Source organism: Choloepus didactylus, chromosome 16, assembly GCF_015220235.1.
Source record: "Choloepus didactylus isolate mChoDid1 chromosome 16, mChoDid1.pri, whole genome shotgun sequence".
NCBI lineage: Eukaryota > Metazoa > Chordata > Mammalia > Pilosa > Megalonychidae > Choloepus > Choloepus didactylus.
Genome location: NC_051322.1, coordinates 30,721,706 through 30,741,392, shown reverse-complemented (window position 1 = coordinate 30,741,392; position 19,687 = coordinate 30,721,706). Strand labels below are relative to the sequence as shown.

General features: G+C 43.6%; 1 protein-coding gene across 3 annotated transcripts in view; it reads right to left on the bottom strand.

Moving 5' to 3' along the window:
* Nucleotides 1–19,687, bottom strand: part of MYO5B (myosin VB) — a 413,295-nt gene that overhangs the window by 112,284 nt on the left and 281,324 nt on the right. For all 3 annotated transcript variants that reach the window (XM_037805481.1, XM_037805482.1, XM_037805483.1), the window contains 4 exons: nucleotides 17,549–17,630; nucleotides 16,860–17,000; nucleotides 5,909–6,031; nucleotides 5,048–5,131 (listed from right to left, as the gene is read on the bottom strand). In XM_037805481.1, the coding sequence (XP_037661409.1) occupies nucleotides 5,048–5,131; nucleotides 5,909–6,031; nucleotides 16,860–17,000; nucleotides 17,549–17,630 (430 nt within the window). The remainder of the gene's footprint in view (nucleotides 1–5,047; nucleotides 5,132–5,908; nucleotides 6,032–16,859; nucleotides 17,001–17,548; nucleotides 17,631–19,687) is intronic.

The following is a 19,687-nucleotide window of genomic DNA, read 5'->3' as shown; positions in this document are numbered from 1 at the left end:
ATCTGAAGCACATTTAGAATCACTGTTTGATCTGTGCCGTCTATGTGGGCTTACAAGGACCCAGTATCAGCAGTTGCTTTCCATCTCTGGGAGGCCTGAAATGGGCTGCAACGGGTTTGGGGTGGACAGTTCCCAGCCCTCCCCTCCCGCTAGGGTCTGGCAGCCCTAGAACCCCTTCTCAGTTGATCTCTGAGTGCTGCAGGAAACTATCACAACTTCTCAGGGTATTTTTCGGATTTGGGGAGGGGGGTGGCTAGCAAAAAGGCCATTGGTTCTTTAGGAATAGTTGGTGAAAGAAAAATCTTGAATTGTAGTGAGGAGGGAAGAAAAAAGGGAAGATTACCTTTCAAGAGTAGATCTCAGACCTATTTTATTCTCCAGTTTAGAAATATCTAGACTTTCAACATACATACTCTTTGATTCATCAATTCCACTTCAAAAAATTTACCCTACAGATATAGTTGTACAAGTAAGCAAAGACATATATGCAAAGGACACACATTGTAGTATAATTTGAATTAGCAAAATACTAGCAGTTGTCCCACACTAATACAAAATGTTAATAGGGAAAACTTTCTGGGGGTGGAGGGTGGGGTGGTATATGGGAACTCTTTATCTTCTGCATGATTTTTCTGTAGACCTTCAACTTTTCTAACAACAAAAAAATGCCAGCTGTTGTTTTTTTAAAAAATGAAGTGGATAGGCATTCACATGAAAAGATGTCCATGGGTAACAATAAGTGAAAAATTAAAGAATACATATAATGTGATTCATTTCAATCTTAAAAAGATGCACCATTATGCTTGTACTTGCAGAATGGGACGTCATGGACAGGTAGGTCAAGGAGTGGGAGGGAGTAACGTTTATTTTCATTTATATATTTCTATGCTATTTGAATTTTTATGAGCAGCGCATATTTCATTTCCTAAAAAGACCCAGTACCCTCAATCTAAAATATGTACCCCTACGCAGAAAACAGTTAACACAGCAGACTTGAGACTCCTATCCTTAAAAAGGTGTGCTTACAAGGCTAGCCTTTGGCTGGTGTCTGAGAACTTGAATTTAGACAGGTTCTCCCCTTCCCTCACAATGGCTCACTGCACCTAAACCAGGCAAACAACATGGTTTATGCTGACCACCACTTTCATTATGGGAGTTTGGAATTTTGGTACATGCTAGACAAAGGCTCCTTACATGACTGACCCCCAATAAAAATCCTGAACATCTAGGTTCCAGGGAGCTTCCCCTACTGGCAACAATCCACTTATGTTTTCAAGTTGATGAACCACAAGTTCTTGCTGGAGGAATTCTGCACATCCTATGTGGACTCCACTGAGAGGATTTGGGAGCTTGCACCTGGTTTCCTCCAGACTCTACCCCATGCACCCTCCCCCCTGTTGGTTTTGCTTTGTATCCTTTGTCTGTAATAAATCATGGCCATGGAATATGACTAAATCCTGAGTCCTGTGAGTCTGCCCAGAAAATCATCAAACCTGTGGGTGATCTCGGGGATCTCCCACATGCCCCTATGATTCTTTTCCACAGCATCCTCTTCTTGACCCTTCATAGCATTACCAAAATTTGTAATTAAACTTTTATGCAACTGTCTTTTTCACTAAACTGTAAGCTCCATGAGGGCTAAGAACTGTATTATTTACCACTATAAATACTCAACAAAGTTGCTAAACAAAAATAAGGCAAAAAACTCAGTTACTAATAAAAGATCTTCCAGATAGTTTTACTGGCAACACTCTTTGTTAGATTCCGGGATCCCTGAAAGACATTTACATTAAGACAAAATCAATACACTGACAAAATCAAATGCCGTGTTCAGTGAAAAGTACCCAGCTCTCTTTCCTCCACTCCTCATTATGCTCCTACTTGAAAGGAGAAAATTTTAACAAGACAACTACATTTCCCAGCCCCCTCAAGGTCTCTGTGGCTCCCTCTTTTCCAATTGACATTCCAGAAAATAACTGGGAGCCAACTGGATACACCCTGTGGCCCAGGACAGGCCTGCTCTAGGGGGATGCTGACCTGAAGGGAGGCCTCAGGACAGAGGGAGCACGGCCTAGTAATCGAGGTCCGTCAGCACGGCCTTCACAGGCATCCCTGGTGGGTTATGCCCAAGTCTTTTCACTCCCGGGTACGGCCAAGTACCAGGAGAGCAGAGGCTCTGGCCTCTCAGTAGCTCCCAAGCACCTGAGCAGAAGGCTGAGCAGACAGGTGCTCAAGACGCAGCACAGGACTCCTCCATGTATGCCAGGGAGGAACCACAGTGGCCCCGAAGTGCCTCCCAGGGGCCCCGGGTCTGACATGCATCTGGCCTACGGAGATTTTTTTTTTTTTCCTTTCTAGCCACATGAGTAAGAGAACTAATCCACTCCTTCTAATTCAGGCTCTGGCAAGCCAAGTGATCAATCAGACTTCAGGGACTCTGCTTTCCCTCATCTCCCAGGTAAGCTTTTCTCCCCATCTAGCCTCCTAATGAATAGAAACAGACCAGGCTGCCCTCAGTGCCAGGGGTTTTAATGATCATAAAAGGCCATGGTTCCAAGCCTTGCACTCTGCACACATACATGCTATCTGGACATTAGTTGTACAAGCCTTGCCCATCCTAAAACCATCAATGTGATCATCAGCTGTCACGTTTTTAAAAACTTTGCATGGAAGGACACGGACTTTTACTTTTCAATGTAGTTGTGTAAGGAAAAAAATCCAGTTTCCTGTGAATTTTCATGGAACTGGGAACCCAGCAGGCCTTAGAGCTGCCAAGCAGACTGTGCCTCAGCAGCAGCTTCAAGTGTAGCAGGGAAGCCCCAGTCCCTGTCAATTACCTCTCACCTCAGGCACATGCTGGCCATCAGACTAAGAGGTCACGGACCTCTCGGAATGTAAGAAACACTTGTGCTGACAGGAGGAGGAAATATGCTCCCAGGTGCACAATCCATAAACCTCTACTCTCCCACCCTCCACCACCCTTTTTAAAAAATAAAATGGAAAAAGTCATCTAACCACCTTGGACTTGAGAGCTGGAAATCTGGGAAGCTAAAAAGTTAATCTTGTGTTGAACTCCAAAATGTTATTCACATTTACCCAAAGCAAATTTGTCTTGGTGATGTCTAGTTCCCTGTTGTTGCAGATATCCGGACGATGACAGTGGCAGGGGTCTGCCCTGAGCAGCCTGCATGCTACTTCTGACTCAAATCTTCCCTAAACCCTTGCCTCAGGGGCCACGTGGTACAACAGGGTTTACTTGCTCTAAGTCCTTGGGTTCATTTTGCTGGGTGCATTTTCTCCACTACATGATCTCAGCGCTATTGCATTCATATAAAGCTTATCACAAAGAGAAATTAATCTGCCATTTCTACAGTGTTATCAGGCTCTCGCAGTGAGTCCAGTATCATGTGGTGTGGAAGAAAGCCTCCTAAATCTTAGAAATTCCTTTTCTGGGTTTCCTCTGAAGGGCTAAAGCTGCGACAGCATCCGCATCAGCGCATTGGCCTTTTGAAATTCCGGTGCCCAGGCTTCTCCCTGGCTGCAAAACCCTCTCCCCACTTCTCCTCTCCTTCCCATTAGCTGTGTGTGTGTTTATCTGCCCACTCACATCCCCATTCGTATGTAAGCAAGTAGAGGCTAGACTGCGTCACCTTATCTTTGTAGGACACTGGGCATTTAGCACACTGCCTCACAGGGTAGGTGCTTAATAAACATGTTTAGGTGAACTGGTGCCTTGTTTCCCCTCTCTTACAGAATGGGCACAATATTTGCTGTCTTTTTATTATGCTAATGAGAAGGAAATAAATTCTGGAGATAACAAAGTAACATTCCAAAGTAGTAGATTTAAGTGTCCCTTAAATTACACCTTCTATACCATTCATTTTAAGTTTTTGCTTATTGGAATTCTGTAGACTGCTAAACAGAATTTAAATGCACTCATACTAGGATTTGAAGGGGTTAAAGTAATTTTACATCTGCATTGTGCCAGTTTGAATATATTGTGTCCCCCAAATGCCATTATCTTTGATGTAATCTTGTGTGGGCAGACCTATCAGTGTTGATTAGATTATAATTCTTTGAGTGTTTCTGTGGAGATGCACCCCACCCAACTGTGGGTGATGACACTGATTGGATAATTTCCATGGAGGTGTTGCTCCGCTCATTCAGGGTGGGTCTAAGTTGACCAGTGGAGCCATATAAATGAGCTGACATAACAGAAGGAACTCAGTGCAGCTGTGAGTGATATTTTGAAGAGGCGCTACAGCCAAGAGGGACACTTTGAAGAAAGCACAGGAGCTGCAGATGAGAGACAGTTTGAAGACAGCTTTTGAAAGCAGACTCTTGCTCCGGAGAAGCTGAGAGAGGACAAATACCCCAAGTGCAACTAAGAGTGATGTTTTGAGGAACTGCAGCCTAGAGAGGAATGTCCTGGGAGAAAGCCATTTTCAAACCAGAACTTGGGAGCAGACGCCAGCCACTTGCCTTCCCAGCTAACAGAGGTTTTCCGGACACCACTGGCCATCCTCCAGTGAAGGTACCCGATTGCTGATATGTTACCTTGGACACTTTATGGCCTTAAGACTAACTGTGTAACCAAATAAACCCCCTTTTATAAAAGCCAATCCATCTCTGGTGTTTTGCATTCCGGCAGCATTAGCAAACTAGAACATGCATGCAGGAGACAGAGGACAAATGAATTCAATGGACATCAGATGTTTTCATCCTTACACTCACCACTGTCTCTCATGATTGCCACACCTTTAGTCCCTCCCACCCCTACTCCCCTTCCATTAGCTGTTATCTTTCCTAGCTGTCTGCCTGTCCACCTTCCCCCATCCCACCCCACATCCTGCCTTCTTCCCTCCATCAAGCCATTCTCAAATGTCTTCAGACTGAAATAACCAACAAACCAACCATACGTTCATCCTGTCCCTGCCTTCCCATACTCCGGAGTGTGGCCAACCCGAGCCCTTCACTGTTCATTCACCATCCCAGTTCTGGCTATGGACATTCTTGCTCCATTTCCCCTCTTTCTGAAGCTCTTTACCTTGCTGGCCTTCAGGATGTTGATTTGCTCTTCATACACTGTGTCTCTGTTTTTTTCCAGAAAACCGTCTGAATGGTACTCCACCTGGGGCCACCACAATGGGAAAGAGAAACAATTAGTGCTTCAGCCAGACCAGGTTCATTCACCAGTTTCTTGAATAACTGAGCAGTTTCATCTTATCCATGTGGTGATTTCCAAGAAGAGTTGTGAGCAGATAGGAAACCCACAGATATTCCCATTTAAGTGAATTGAATTTGTGATCAGGATTTACACAGAGGGCCTTTTGGAAGGCTTCCCCAGGGCTCTGAAGGCAGCTTCTCAGCCAACTCTAGACCTATTAAATCAGAATTTGCATTTTAACAAGACCCCAACTGATTTACATGTACAAGAAAATGAGAAGCACTGGGTGAGAGCATATCAAACAGAAATCCATTTAGAAAAATTCTAGGCATACAAAAGTTATTAAGAAAGGAACCACACAAAGAAGAATAACACTTGTTCCTCTGTGTTCTCTGTTCCATATAATAACCATTACATACTTTGTTTTCATTCCCGGTTTTTCCTCTCTCAAGGTCAGTCACCTGCTGCTATATTCCCAGGAACGAATCCCCACCCACCCACCCAAATATTTGTTAAACCTATTACTGGGTAAATACAACACCCTTGTGGGGTTATGCCATATAGTAAGTTTGGCAAACCGTAGAGACGGAGTAGGGTGGGTAAGAAAGGATGGAAGGGGAACCATAAAAAGATTCTGACCACTTGAATTGAATAGGGACAGCTCCATCTCAGCCCAGAAGCCCTGGAGTCTACCTAAAGTGCAATGACTGGAGAGCCAAAGTCAGTCAAGAGCAGACTTACCTTATCTGCAAAGTGGACGACAATGAAGGATGTGTTGGACATGCGGGGTTTCTGGAAGTGCTGGCTGCTGGAGTGCCGATCATAGAGCTTCTGAGCCCAGTTCTGGTCAGTACCTTTGGGGACCTTCAGAAGCACAAAACAAGGCAGAGCACTGTGTTTAGAGGAAAAATGAAGCAAGGAGTGGTGGCAGAGATGGAGCCCATCAGTTAGTTGACTCCGTGAGGATGGAGCCATATCTCAGATCCTAGACCCTGAATTGACTGTGAAAGAATTATTCCACCACAGACATTCAGGATCCTGCCAGGGCACTCCCTCTACCTGCTACACCTGCCCATAGGAGTGCGTTGGGCCTCAAAGCCTCTGCTGCTTGGCAAATGCTAGAAGTGTCAGGAGAGGATGGAGATGGAGGCTAAGGTCAAAACAGAGCCACAACCCATGGAACAAATCCAAGGAAGATTCTTCTTCCCTCGGGTCAGACCACTGACCTAACAGTGTCATGAACATGCCATGTCCATTTCCAGTGCCATTTCTGCCCAATTGGGCTAATGCATGGAGCAGGAAAGCTCACTCTCTCACTAAGCTCATCTAAATACCATTGTCCAGAAAAGAGTCTAGGAGGCAGGGCAAGATGGTGGCACAGGAAGGTGTGGAATTTAGTTAGTCCTTTGGAACAACTATCACATAGCCAGGAACAACTAACAAACAGGCTAAAACAACTGTTGGGGGACATTGGTAACCAAACACACATCGTATACGAGTCTGGAATGGGTGGAATGGCTGAGATTGCAGCATAAGAACTGTAAAGCTCCCCAAACTGCAGAGCTGGAGCACCCCCCTCCCTCCTGGCACAGCACGCTGAGTTGGAACACTTCCCTGTGGGAAAAAGCAGCAGGCCACTAGGAGGAAAGGAAGGAAGCTTAACCAAGCCCAACTGTGGTTTTAATTAATGAATTTGGACTACTGAATACAAGCTATGAGCATGGATAAACCTAGTGCAAGCAGGAAAGGAACCTGGAGGTTCCTCCTGGCAGAGAGGAGATGGGGCTAACGGAAAAAAATACATAAATAAAAACAGAGACTTTAGGAGTTGGCTGAGCTCAGAATGCTGGAAAGATGCTGTGTCCCAAGAAAAGAGGCACATAGAATCAGGCACAAACTCCGGGTTTTGACTGGTAACTTGGGGGCTGGGGAATGGCTCTGAAAAGGGGATTTCTTTCTTTTTTCCTTTTTTTTCCCCTCTTATTCTAAGTAGATCATTAGAGAAAGCCTCAGGCATTTTCAATTGTCAGCACTGAACCAGGCAAGAATGGAGTTAAGATAGTTAGAGAAACAAAGGATGAAGTCAAGTGTAGGAGATAAATTCCTATAAGGCTTATCTTCCCTAAGACAAGGGGGAGGTGGGCCCAAGCTCAAGTAGCTGCCCTCCCTAAAAGAACTCAGACCCTAAGTCCTCAGGGGGGGAAAAAAAAACAGAAACAGCTTAAGCTTGGCTTCTGACACCTTCAGACCCTGGCAGGGAGAGGGTCTACTGAGAATTACACACCTCTTTATGATGGTGGGGAGCTGCAGGCTGACAAATGCCACCTGCTGGGCAGAACAGGAAAAGCACAGCATCTAGAGGCCCCTCACAAGAAAGTCTGACAATTTTCTGGGTCTCATCCTCGGGAAAACCTGATACTGATTACACCCTCTTCCTGAGACCTAGGCCCATCTGGTCTGGGAAAATCTGACTGGGGTAATCAAGGAAACCAGACGCCTAGACAACAAAAAATTATGAATCACACTAGGAAAAACAAAGATATGGCTCAGTCAAAGGAACAAACTTATACTTCAAATGAGATACAGGAGTTGAAACAACTAATTAAAGATCTTCAAACAAATATACTAAATCAATTCAAAAATCAAACTGATGAGATGAGGGAAAATATGGCAAAAGAGATGAAGGATATAAAGACATTGGGCAAACATAAGGAAGAACTTGAAAGTTTGAAAAATAAGTTGGCAGAACGTAAGGGAACAAAAGGCACAATAGAAGAGATGAAAAACACGATGGAGACATACAACAGCAGATTTGAAGAAGCAGAAGAAAAGATTCAGGAACTAGAGGACAGAACATCTGAAATCCTACACACAAAAGAACAGATAGGGAAAAGAATAGAAAAATATGAGCACCATCTCAGGGAACTGAATGACAACATGAAGCACATGAATATACATGTCATGAGTGTCCCAGAAGGAGAAGAGAAGGGAAATGGGGCAGAAACAATAATGGAGGAAATAATCACTGAAAATTTCCCATCTCTTATAAAAGACATAAAATTGCACATCAAAAAGCGCAGTGTACCCCAACAGAATAGATCAAAATAGAACTATTCCAAGACACTTAATAATCAGATTATCAAACGTCAAAGATAAAGAGAGAATCCTGAAAGCAGCAAGAGAAAAGTGATCCATCACATACAAAGGAAACTTGATAAGACTATGTGTGAATTTCTTAGTAGAAACCATGGAGGCAAGAAGCAAGTGGTGTGATATATTTAAGATACTAAAAGAGAAAAACCACCAACCAAGAATCCTACATCCAGCCAAACTGTCCTTCAAATATGAGGGAGAGTTTAAAATATTCTCTGACAAACAGACAATGACAGAGTTTGTGAACAAGATACCTGCTCTACAGGAAATACTAAAGGGAGCACCACAGGCAGATAGAAAAAGACAGGAGAGAGGGGTTTGGAGAAGAGTGTAGAAATGAAGACTATCAGTGAGAGTAAAAGAGAGAGAGGGAAAATAAAATGACACATAAATTCCAAAAGTCAAAATGGTAGACAATAGACATTATGTTGAGTGAAATTAGCCAGAAACAAAAGGACAGATATTCTATGGACTAATATGAACTAACACTGATGAGTGAAATTTGAGAGTTAAAGTTGAGAACCCAGGTTATCAGGAGATAGAAATTGGGCATTTGATGCTGAAGGAGTACATTAGGGAAAACAGGATTGATTACATAGATCCAGAAATGGATTGCACAATACTGTGTGATGGTAGCACAATATTGTAAATACTCTGAACAAAGATGAGTGTTGAGTATGGTTGAAAGAGAAGGCCAGGAGCATGTATGACACTAGACAGACAGATAGAAGATAAAGACTGGGATTCTATAACTTGTCGAAACCTAGAGTGATCAATGATGGTTATTTAATATATAAACATGTTTTTAAAAGAGGGAGAACAAATGAATGTCAACATTGCAAGGTGTTGAAAATTGGATGTACAGGGCAAAAAATACAATCAGTGCAAACTAGAGTCTATAGTTAATGATAACACTGTAAGAAGCTTCCATTAATTGTAACAAAGGCAATACAACAAAGCTAAATGTCTATAAGAGGGGGATATAAGGGAAGGGTTGGGATTCTTGGTGGTGGTGGTGGTGTCTGACCTTTTCGTTGTATTTTACTTTATTTTCATTTTACTTCTATCTTTTATATTTTTATTCTTCATTTCCTTTTTCCCCTTTTCCTCTTCCTTTGTGGAAGAAGTAGAAATGTCCTCATATAATTGTGGTAAAGAATGCATAACTATGTGACTATACCAGGAATCACTGATTGTTTACTTAGAATGGATTGTATGGTGTGTGAATAAAACTGTTTAAAAAATAAAAAGAGGGATACAAGAGCTGGAGAAAATGTGGAGAGAGGGATGTACCTATTCACCATTGGTATGGAAGTAGAATGGTGCAGCCTATCTGTAGGGCAATGTGGTGGTTCCACAGGAAGCTAACCATGGGGTCGCCATATGGTCCTGCAACCCTGTTACTGGGTATATACTTGTAAGAACTGAGAACAGGGACATGAATGGACATTGCACACTGGTGTTTAAGGAGACAGTATTCACAATTTGCAATGGATGAAGGTGACCTAAGGGCACTTCAGCTGATAAACGGAATGGTAAACTGTGGTGTACACATTCAATGGAATATCGAGCAGCAGCAAGAAGAAATGAAGTTGTGAGTTATGCAACTAGGTGAATGGACCTTGAGGACAGTATGTTGAGTGAAATAAGCTAGAATCAAAAACATATACATAACGCCTCACTAACATGGACTAACTATAATGTATAAACTCAGAATTAATCTGAGAACACAGGTTATCAGCAGAAACCTTATGGTAAAAGTTCCTAGATTGTAAGCTCTTACAGCAGTCACATCTATTCATGAGCTGTAATGGTTATTTCTAAATTCTGAGATAATAGGCTGCTTGTATATAACCCGGCCAGTCCCTGGAACTTCGGGTATCTATGTGACAACTAAGACTCAGAGCCAGAGTTTGGCAACTATGAAAGTTAGCATTACCCCATACAGCAAATGTTAAGAAACTGAAAAAGAAATCAGACTTTAATTTAGAGATATGAACAAAATGGACTTGGTTAGGACTAAGGTAAACCAGACTAAAAGGAAAACGATGATATTGACTGTGTTTTAAAACTTCAACTTCTACGTGAGACCAAAGGAAGAGATGTTTACTTGGTGGAAAATCTATAATCTTTTGTAGCACTCTATATAATTTAACTTGTTTGGTCAGTTTATTCATACACCATAATTACATGGAACCTTAAATAGGGGGTGAGATCTGGTTGGTTTGTACAGGTTAGCATGAAGCCCTGATATATTCCAGAGTAATCTGGGCAGAGAATAAAAATGTATTTGCAAAGACGCCCTGAGGGACTGGGGAAAAATTGGAAATATTAAACTTCCCCACCTGGGGAATTCCTGATATTCTCACAAGCATTGGGGACTACCATTGTAGCAGGCCAAGTCCTGGATCTTGGGGCTTGCCTTTATGAAACTTTTTACTGCGAAGGAGAGGCTTAGACTACTTTTAATTGTGCCTAAGAGTCACCCCCAGAGAAACTCTTTCACTGCTCAGATGTGGCCTCTCTCTCTAAACCAACCACTGCAGGTAAACTCACTGCCCTCCCCCTACATGGGACATGACTCCCAGGGATGAGTCTGGACCTGGCATTGTGGGATTGAGAAAGCCTTCTTGACCAAAAGGGGGAAGAGAAATTAAACAGAATAAAGTTTTGTGGCTGAATGTCCTCAGAGTTGAGAGGTCATTCTGCAGGTTATTCTTATGCATTATGTAGATATCCCTTTTTAGCTACTAATGTATTAGAATAGCTGGAAGGAAATACCTGAAACTGTTGAGCTGCAATGCAGTATCCTTGATTCTTGAAGACGATTGTATAACTATATAGCTTATATGGTGCGACTGTGTGATTGTGAAAACCTTGTGGCTCACGCTCCCTTTATTCAGTGTATGGACAGATGAGTAGAAAAAAAGGATAAAAAGTAAATGAATTACCAGGGGGGTGGGGAGAAATATGAGATGTTTGGGGTGTTCTTTTTTGCTTTTATTTTTGTTCTTATTCTTATTTTCATTTTTATTTCTTGGAGAAATGAAAATGTTCAAAAAATTGATTGTGGTGATGAATGCACAAGTATATGACGATACTGTGAACAACTGATTGTCCACTTTGGATGACTGTATGGTATGTGATTTTATGTCAATAAAATTGCATTAAATAAATAAATAGATAGATACATACATACATACACACCACTGTCCAGGCTTGGCTCAAGTCTGTCCTTTTCTCTGAAGCCTTTCCTGACTGCTCTTGATGTCACCTCTCTCTTCTCTGGAATTCCTCACAATAAAGCTTATACAATACACTAATGTTGCTCATGTTGGTTTTATGTATTGTCTTGTCACTACAAACTGTAAGCTTGCTGGGTTCCACGACTGTGCTTTACTACTTTATCCTATCCCTCAAAAGCTTAGAACTGGGTTCTGGCCACACATTGGGTACTAAGTACCTAATAAATGAGCTTCATGTTACTAATCTCTGCCACTTCCCAAATTCAAATTTGAATTTAGAGGTTTCATTATATTAACAATTCTGAATGGGACCTTCTTTCAATATCTTTAGGGATGGCTTTAAAAGTAAAAAGGTATCCAGCTTCACTGAAAACACAATGTGGCATCACCAAAAGCACCAGATTTTCAAGGACGGTGGCAACGGGAAGGTGCCCCCTCCTCTGTCACCCCTGCACACTACTCACTGCACACGCCCACCGATGAGGACGGCTCCATTCCTCAGTTACCATCACTGACTGGCTCACCCTTCACTAGTTTAGATTTTGCATTTGCATCAGATAGGGCTGAAGGTGACCCTTGCACCAGCCATTTAAGAGATGGCTTTGCTAAGTAAATTAATCAACTCTGTGTCATAAGGCAAATGCTTGTACACTTGAGCACCAACTTCTCAAATACTGTGTAAGCAAATGAGTTTCTCAATATTCAGTTTGGTGCAACTACTATTGAATACCCAGTGCTAAGTGCTACAGGTAATTCAAGGAAAAATTCTTTCTTGAAGGAGGCTATTAATTGTGTTGGGTAGAAGAAATAGAATATATTTAATTCAGCACTTTTTACATGTTTCATTTTTGTCTCCAAGCATCCTGTGTTTAGAAACACCAGGTGTGGGGAAAGAAGGGGTCAGCCTGGTGGGGTTACCAGGAGGCAAGGCTGGGGGACAGGAATTCAGTGGACTTCAAGGGACTGGCAGAACCAGGACAGACAGAACAGGAAGGACAAGACCATGATATAAAACCCCAGCTATGCCACACACACTTGCCTGTAGCAAAACCATGTTGTCTTGAAAGTGAAACTGGACATCTGTTGGAAGACTCCGTAATTACACATATTCACTAATTCATGTTGGCATGAATTAATGAGCACGGGAAACCAACAATCAAGGTCATGTGTACATATATTTCCTGACGCAGGTCAGTCTCTCCTTTCACCCTTTTCCCAAATTAAAAATAAGGGCCAGCAGGAGCTCACAACAAATAAGATTTTCAGATAATTTTAACAGCTAATGCTCACAGAGCTTATTATTTGCCAAGCAGTTTTCTACACCTTTTAGATGAACTCATTTAATCCTCACAATAATCTTACCATCTAGGCACTATGTTTATACATATCTTACAAATAAGGAAACTGAGACAGAAAAGGTTGAGTAACTTGCCTGAGCTCACAGAGCTGGGGTTCAAACCAGGACAAGCCAGCCCTGTGGCATGCGCTGTTTGATATTATGCTTTCCTGCCCTCAAGAGAGAGTTTTGAAGGCAGGTTTAGGTGGCAGGCTATTATCCCCCCAAATCTTTCCATGTGATAGATTTAAACAGGCAAGGGAAAAAGAAAGCAAGTTCTATATTTTGTTAAAATCTGGATTGGGGTTATCAGTAGCTCTGGAATATACAACAAAGTCAAATCCTTTTTTATAAAGTTGACATGTGGTTTCATACACACTGTTCAGTTTGAAGATGGCTTAGAAGGAGACAAGACTGTCACTGTGGGACCCGTGGGGGCAGGAGCGTTTGGTTCAGAGCAGCCTGGAACTTAACATTTCCTACAGGCAAACACCCTCTCCCCTGCCCGTTTGGATAACTGAGGGGAGGCTGTAGTCGGTGGCATGCTCTGGGGGGACCGTGACTGGAAAGGGGCTTTTCAACTTGAACCAGTCTTGAGTGGTTGAATATTCTGGTCCCTGCTCTCTGCAGCTTCTGCCCAGCGCCACGGCACCAACTACAGGCTCCGGGAGAACTATGGGAGGCGCCTCGCGTTTGTGCCTTAGCTGCTCTCAGCTCTGGGAGCCACCCTGTGCGCTGCCCCTTTAAATCCAGTCATCCATCTCCGAACTTCTAATCTACATCCCAGGTGGCTGGTCCCACCTGCCACCTCGCATCTTCTCCAGGAAGCATGATTTTCCCAATGGCTGCTTTAGCACCACGAGTGCATTCTTTCACTTGGCTTTGTGTCAGAACCCAATTCTGGACACTGTAATCTCACTGCCCTTTCTCATCCTGCAGAGCATACCTGAGACACAGGAAGGAAAGTTCCCTATCTGAGGCAGCTCGACGGTCCAACAGGGCCAGTCCTGAGGGACATCAAGCTGCTCATTTGCAACCAACTTCACGGGAATTCCTAACCTGCTGATGCTCAAGCCATGGGAACCCCATTTTTCAGGGGGTCAGGCTTATTGAGATATAATTTTCATACAGTAAGATTTACCCTTTTTAGGTGTACAGTTCAATGAGATCTGACAAATGTAACAACATCTGTCAATTTAAAAACCCACCTGTTACTAGAAGCTGCATCAGATTATCATGAATGACCCTGAATTCCCAGGCCAATTAAATTTAATAAAAAATGTTCCCACATTGTGGGGTTTGTATTATTCTTTAATCTGGTGTTCATGTCACCTGCTTTACTACACCATGTTTCAATACTGAGCCCCAACAGTTTCATTAGCAGGAAATTCAGGCTTTCCTCAAATCTTGCCTTCTAAGGAGACCCCAATACAGAATCACAGCTGCTGCACGTAACTTGAGGTCTTTTTGCATTGGCACCCCCTGCTCTTGAAGCTGCTCAGCTGTCACTCTGCTGCCCTTGGGCTGTGGCCCATGCCTCTCCCAAGCTGCTCTGGGACCCTGACCCCACACCTGGGCACCGGGCCCTGCCTACACCCTACTACCGGCCGCCCCTGGCCCCTGGGCCTACTCACTGAAGCTGAGCCCCTCCAGAGCCAAACCAGTCACTCTTCTCCCTCGATGGTCAGCAGGGAAATCCCCTTCTCCTCTCTTGAGGGCTTTCTCCTCAAGAAGAGATACACAGTAGGTGCATATTACATTCTTGGTATTTGACAGATTGCAGTGGCAGGAGTTGGAATTGGATACAGTGTTAAAGTTAAATAACCTAATTTTACAAACCTGATGCAAACAGGAAGAGCCACAGAACAAAAGGCAGAGAGCATCAATATATGCAGTTATATTTTCTTTTCCTTTAACTTCTCTGAAGTAAAGTAGACTCTTAACAGGGATGCCCCAAGTGATGGGTACTCAGTAGGAAGACAGACAACAGGAGCGTTTGGGGACACCTACTAGACTGGGGGTATCCAAGGCTGCAAAGCCTAGGAATTTCAGGAGGTTATGTTCACAATTGTTGAATGTGGTCTGCACCTTGGGCCTCTCTACCCTGAATCGGGCTGCTTCCCCCTGCAACTGTGCCCTGCCAAGCGCTCTCATGCTACCCTGTAACCACCTGCTCCCTGGGCAGCACTGCCCCCGCCTTCCCCTTGGGCTTGCGTCCCACCCTCTGGACAGCAGCCTGAGGTCTATGCACATCTGACTGTGACGGCCCCCATCACTCTGATTTGACATTTCGATGAGATGTTCCCTTGGGTGATGGCACCTCTGGGTTCCTCAAACCACAGGCCAAAACAAACCCACACGTGGCCCTGGTTTGCCTGCTAAAGGCTGTATAAGCTGTGGAAAATCAGTCAGGCAGCTGCTAACTTCATAGCATCAATCATCCTGCAGTGCTGAGGTGCTGTTAGATCAGCTGTGGAGAAGCGGGAATGGAGAGGCCATGCTCCCCGGTGTTACAGTTTATGTCACAGTTAGCTTTCCATCACAGAGCCAGGTGGACCTGTGCAAGACAAATGGGCTGCCTCCCGGGCTCCTGAGAGCAGTGCAGGACCTTCTCCTTCACCTTCACCACTGGGGAGGGGAGTGAAGGGCCTGGGCTCCTACGCTACAGGCTCAGCATCCCAGAGGCCTGCAATGGACACAAGGACACAGTGCTGCCTCTGGGCTGAGTGTGTGGCGCTGCAAGAGACAGTTACTGGTAGGACTACGGGGTGCTCCTGGTTGAGCATCAGAAGGGAGCTGTTGGCAGAGGACTGCAAAGCAAGGGGGTTAGTTAGTTGTAAACAGCATGAGAGCCCCACGGAGGGGAGATGGGAAGGCTTGGGTCGCAACTTTTGACATTTAGTTTGGACTGTTCAATCCAGGGACAGCTGTTTATTACCCTTACTGCAGCCTCTCAAGTTGCCAAACCTGGGCAAACTCTTGTCACACCGAGAAACCCCTCCTTGGATACTGACTTTGAGGATGAAGCCATGTCCCTGAAGAAATGCAGAAAAACTTTAGGAGATAAAAATGTGCAAGCTACAGATTTTCATATCTTTTCATTCTGTCTTCTACCATTTTATTACCTTTCCTCTTTATTTTCAGAGGCAATGGAACCAGGGGAGCCCTTCTGGAAGGGAAACACCCTCCTCCTCTCAAAATATCAAGTCACATTCAATCCCTCCAAGCAAGATGTGGGAGACCAGAAGGTAAAAGCAACTGGGCTCTTCCTTTCAGTACCAAGAATCATGTGGTTTCTCTACTTTCTGATGAGAGTTTCTGTCACTGGAAGAATGGGTATTTGTCTACCCCCTTATTAACCTGGATCCAACCCCCATCAATTCACAGAGAAGGGAACCAAAGGCCAAAGAAGTTAGGTGATCACTAAAACCCTGCTCTCTTCACCTCACGGACATAAGGCTGCCTGGTTCTCTCCATGCTGACAATTCAACATTCCTGTCACACCAAGTGGAGCCCATGAAAAGACAGAAGGGGGTATCTGTGGATCTCACGTGCCCCTAAGTCATGTAGCTCAATTACTCACAAGTCATCTGGCACAGCAAAGATTATTCTGGGCTCTTGGGCCCTCACTCTATAGGGGCAACTGCCTAGATGTTGGAGTCCATCTCTTGGCACCTAGGACATTTGGGGAGAACTTCATGCCAATCTGTTCCACTCAGTCTCTGCCAAAGAGATGCATGTTTACCCATGCAACAATGCCAGTCATGCTCAGTGTGATACCTTCCAGTACACAGAATGGACACCAATGATTCTGCCAGCACCCTGAAGGCTGGGGTAACTAATCACAGGTGAAATTCCAGCTGTGAGATCTCACACGTTCCCTCACACTATATAGCTGCACTCTGCCCCTTATCCCAAGCCTAGAATTGAACTAATTCAAGGACAGCATCAGTTTTACCTTACATTCTTCATCCAACAAGTCCAAGATGCCCAGCTTAGCTTCTATGAGGTCGATACAAGGTTGGTTATCATAAAAATCAATCAAGGTCCAAGGGATCTGCTCCTTCATGTATTCTTCTTGCTCTAGTTTGAATACATGCTAGGACAAGAAGTGAAAGGTCAAGGTCAGTGAACTGCAGGCAAAACTTGACATCAATCTTCCCTGAGGTCTCAACCACTTGATAACTGAGTCCTGGAGGGAGGTGAATACCCACCAGAAAATGTTTGGGCACTAAGATATGGTCATGACAGCAGAAAAGAACATAGGTGATTTCTCATTCCTGTATGAACCCTTCCCTAGAACATTCTAGTGATCACCTGCATTCTCACATCCCAACCGATCACAAGAAGCCCCAAATCTGGCTTGCCAGTTGCTTAAAAACCCCAGAAGCCTAGGCTCATGAGGGGGAACCAAAGCCAAGGGAAGGACCATTTACTCCAATGCCGCGGCACCAATTCAGACCTCCTCCTGGGGAGTGGGGAGCACCTTCCTAAGCTGAGGGCACCACCAGGAAACCAAGGGAAAGTCAGGGCAGAGCTAGAGTCCACTGATCCTGTATGGAAAAGGAGTGACCTGGGCAGTGGATCCCAAGAAGACAGAGAGGTCTGCCTGACCCTAACACCCACAGGTTTGGAAACCAAGCCTACCGAGTTGAACTGCTGCTGGAGCTTTTCATTTGCATAGTTGATACAAAACTGCTCAAAGCTGTTTACCTCAAATGTCTCAAACCTGTAAAATGGAAAGAAGAAAAGATAAAGGTAAGAAAGATATCTTCATTTACAGAGGGAATCAATGGGACTAAAACCAAGCTGTCCTCACCCTCCCCTCCCAGCCAGTTTTGCCCTTAACTCCAGCATAGAATTCCCACTTTCTGCTCTCTTGCTCAAAGAAACCACCATAGCAGGCATCAACACTGCAGAGAGTCTTTTTAAATTAGGAAAGTAAGGCGTGTATTTTCCTATTAGAAAAAGGAATGCACTGTTGGAAAATTTAGGAAAAACAGACATGAAACAGGAAAGAGAAAGTCAACAATGTGCTCATATTGAGCACCAGTTACATGGTGGTAGGGTTTCTCTCAGTGATTTTACATATTTGAACAAAACTAGAATTCCATGTGTGCCAGCTGGAATGTATTATGTCTCCCAAAACGCCGTTATCTTTGATGCAATCATGTGTATGCAGATATATTAGGGTTGATTAGATTGTAATTCTTTGAGCATTTCCATGGAGATATGACCCATCCAAATGTAGGTGATAACTCTGATTGGATAATTTCCATGGAGGTTTGGCCCTGTCCATTCAGCTTGAGCCTTGATTAGTTTACTAGAGCACTATATAAGCTCAGACAGAAGGAGCGAGCTTGCCACAGCCAAGAGGGACACTTTGAAGGCGGCACAGGAGGTGAGAGAGGAGCTTCAGCTTACAGAGACATTTTGGAGACGGCCTTTGAAAGCAGACTCTTGCTCCTGAGAAGCTAAGAGAGGACAAACACCCCAATAGCAGCTAAGAGTGACGTTTTGAAGAGGAGCTGTGGCCTGGAGAGGAACGTCCTGGGAGGAAGCCATTTTGAAACCAGAACTCGGAGCAGACACCAGCCACATGCCTTCCCAGCTAACAGAGGTTTTCTGGACGCCATTGGCCATCCTCCAGTGAAGGTACCCGATTGCTGATGTGTTACTTTGGACACCTTATGGCCTTAAGCCTGTAACTGTGTAACCAAATAAACTTCTTTTATAAAAGCCAATCCATTTCTGGTGTTTTGCAAAAAGGCAGCATTAGCAAACTAGAATACTATGTAAATTTTCATCTGTTTTTATCACTTAGTTTCCACTGCAAACCCGTCCCCAGGTCACGGTTCTTCAAAGGCATCAGTACGAATGTTTGCCTCATCAACCACCATATGGATGGGGGCTGCTGCTTATAGCCCTGGGCACTGAGTGAGATGCCCAAGTGTGGAGGCAAGTGAGGGCTGAAATGTGGCAGGGGCTCTCTTCACAGCCTTGGAGGAGGCCATCCCACCCGAAGGAGCTGCCATCTTCCAGATCACACAAAGGCTCCTCATGGGTTGGTAGTGGCCCCTGGGCAGATATATCATAATTTCACCAATCCCCTACTGAAGGAAAATTTGGTTCATGCTCCAGTTTTTAGCTGCTATGAATGGTGTGACAAATACTTTTGCATATAAATCTTTGAATTTATTATTCTTTCCTTAGGATGCTGTCCTAGAAGGAGAATTACGATGTCAAAGAATATGGTTTAATATGTAGAAGCAAATTAACTTCCAGAAAAGTGGATCCAATTTATCTTATCTACCCTGTGCCACTCCCCATGTATGCAAGTGTCTTGCTTTCCTAAAGCTGGTCAACACTGTGTATTTTAAAAATCTTTATTGAATTATAGCTTACATACAATAAAATGTACCAGTTTTTGATGTATATTTTGATGAGTTTGACAAATTTTATATAGCATGTGACTACCACCTCCACAATCTAGATATAGAAAATTTCCATCATAACCGAAGTTCCCTTGTGCTCCCTAAGTTAATCCTATCTCACCTCTCATTGTGTATATTAATGTATCATAGCCCTTTGGTCAATACTGTGTATTTAACTATTAAAAATATTTGCTTTGTTAGTATAGGAAAATATTTTTGTTTTAATTTTAATTGCTTTGATCTTAATACAGTTCAACATTGTGTGTATGTATGTGTGTACCATTCATTTGGACTTTTTGAAATGTCTGTAATCTTTAGTCAATTAGTTGTTGGATTTTAACTTTAAAAATTG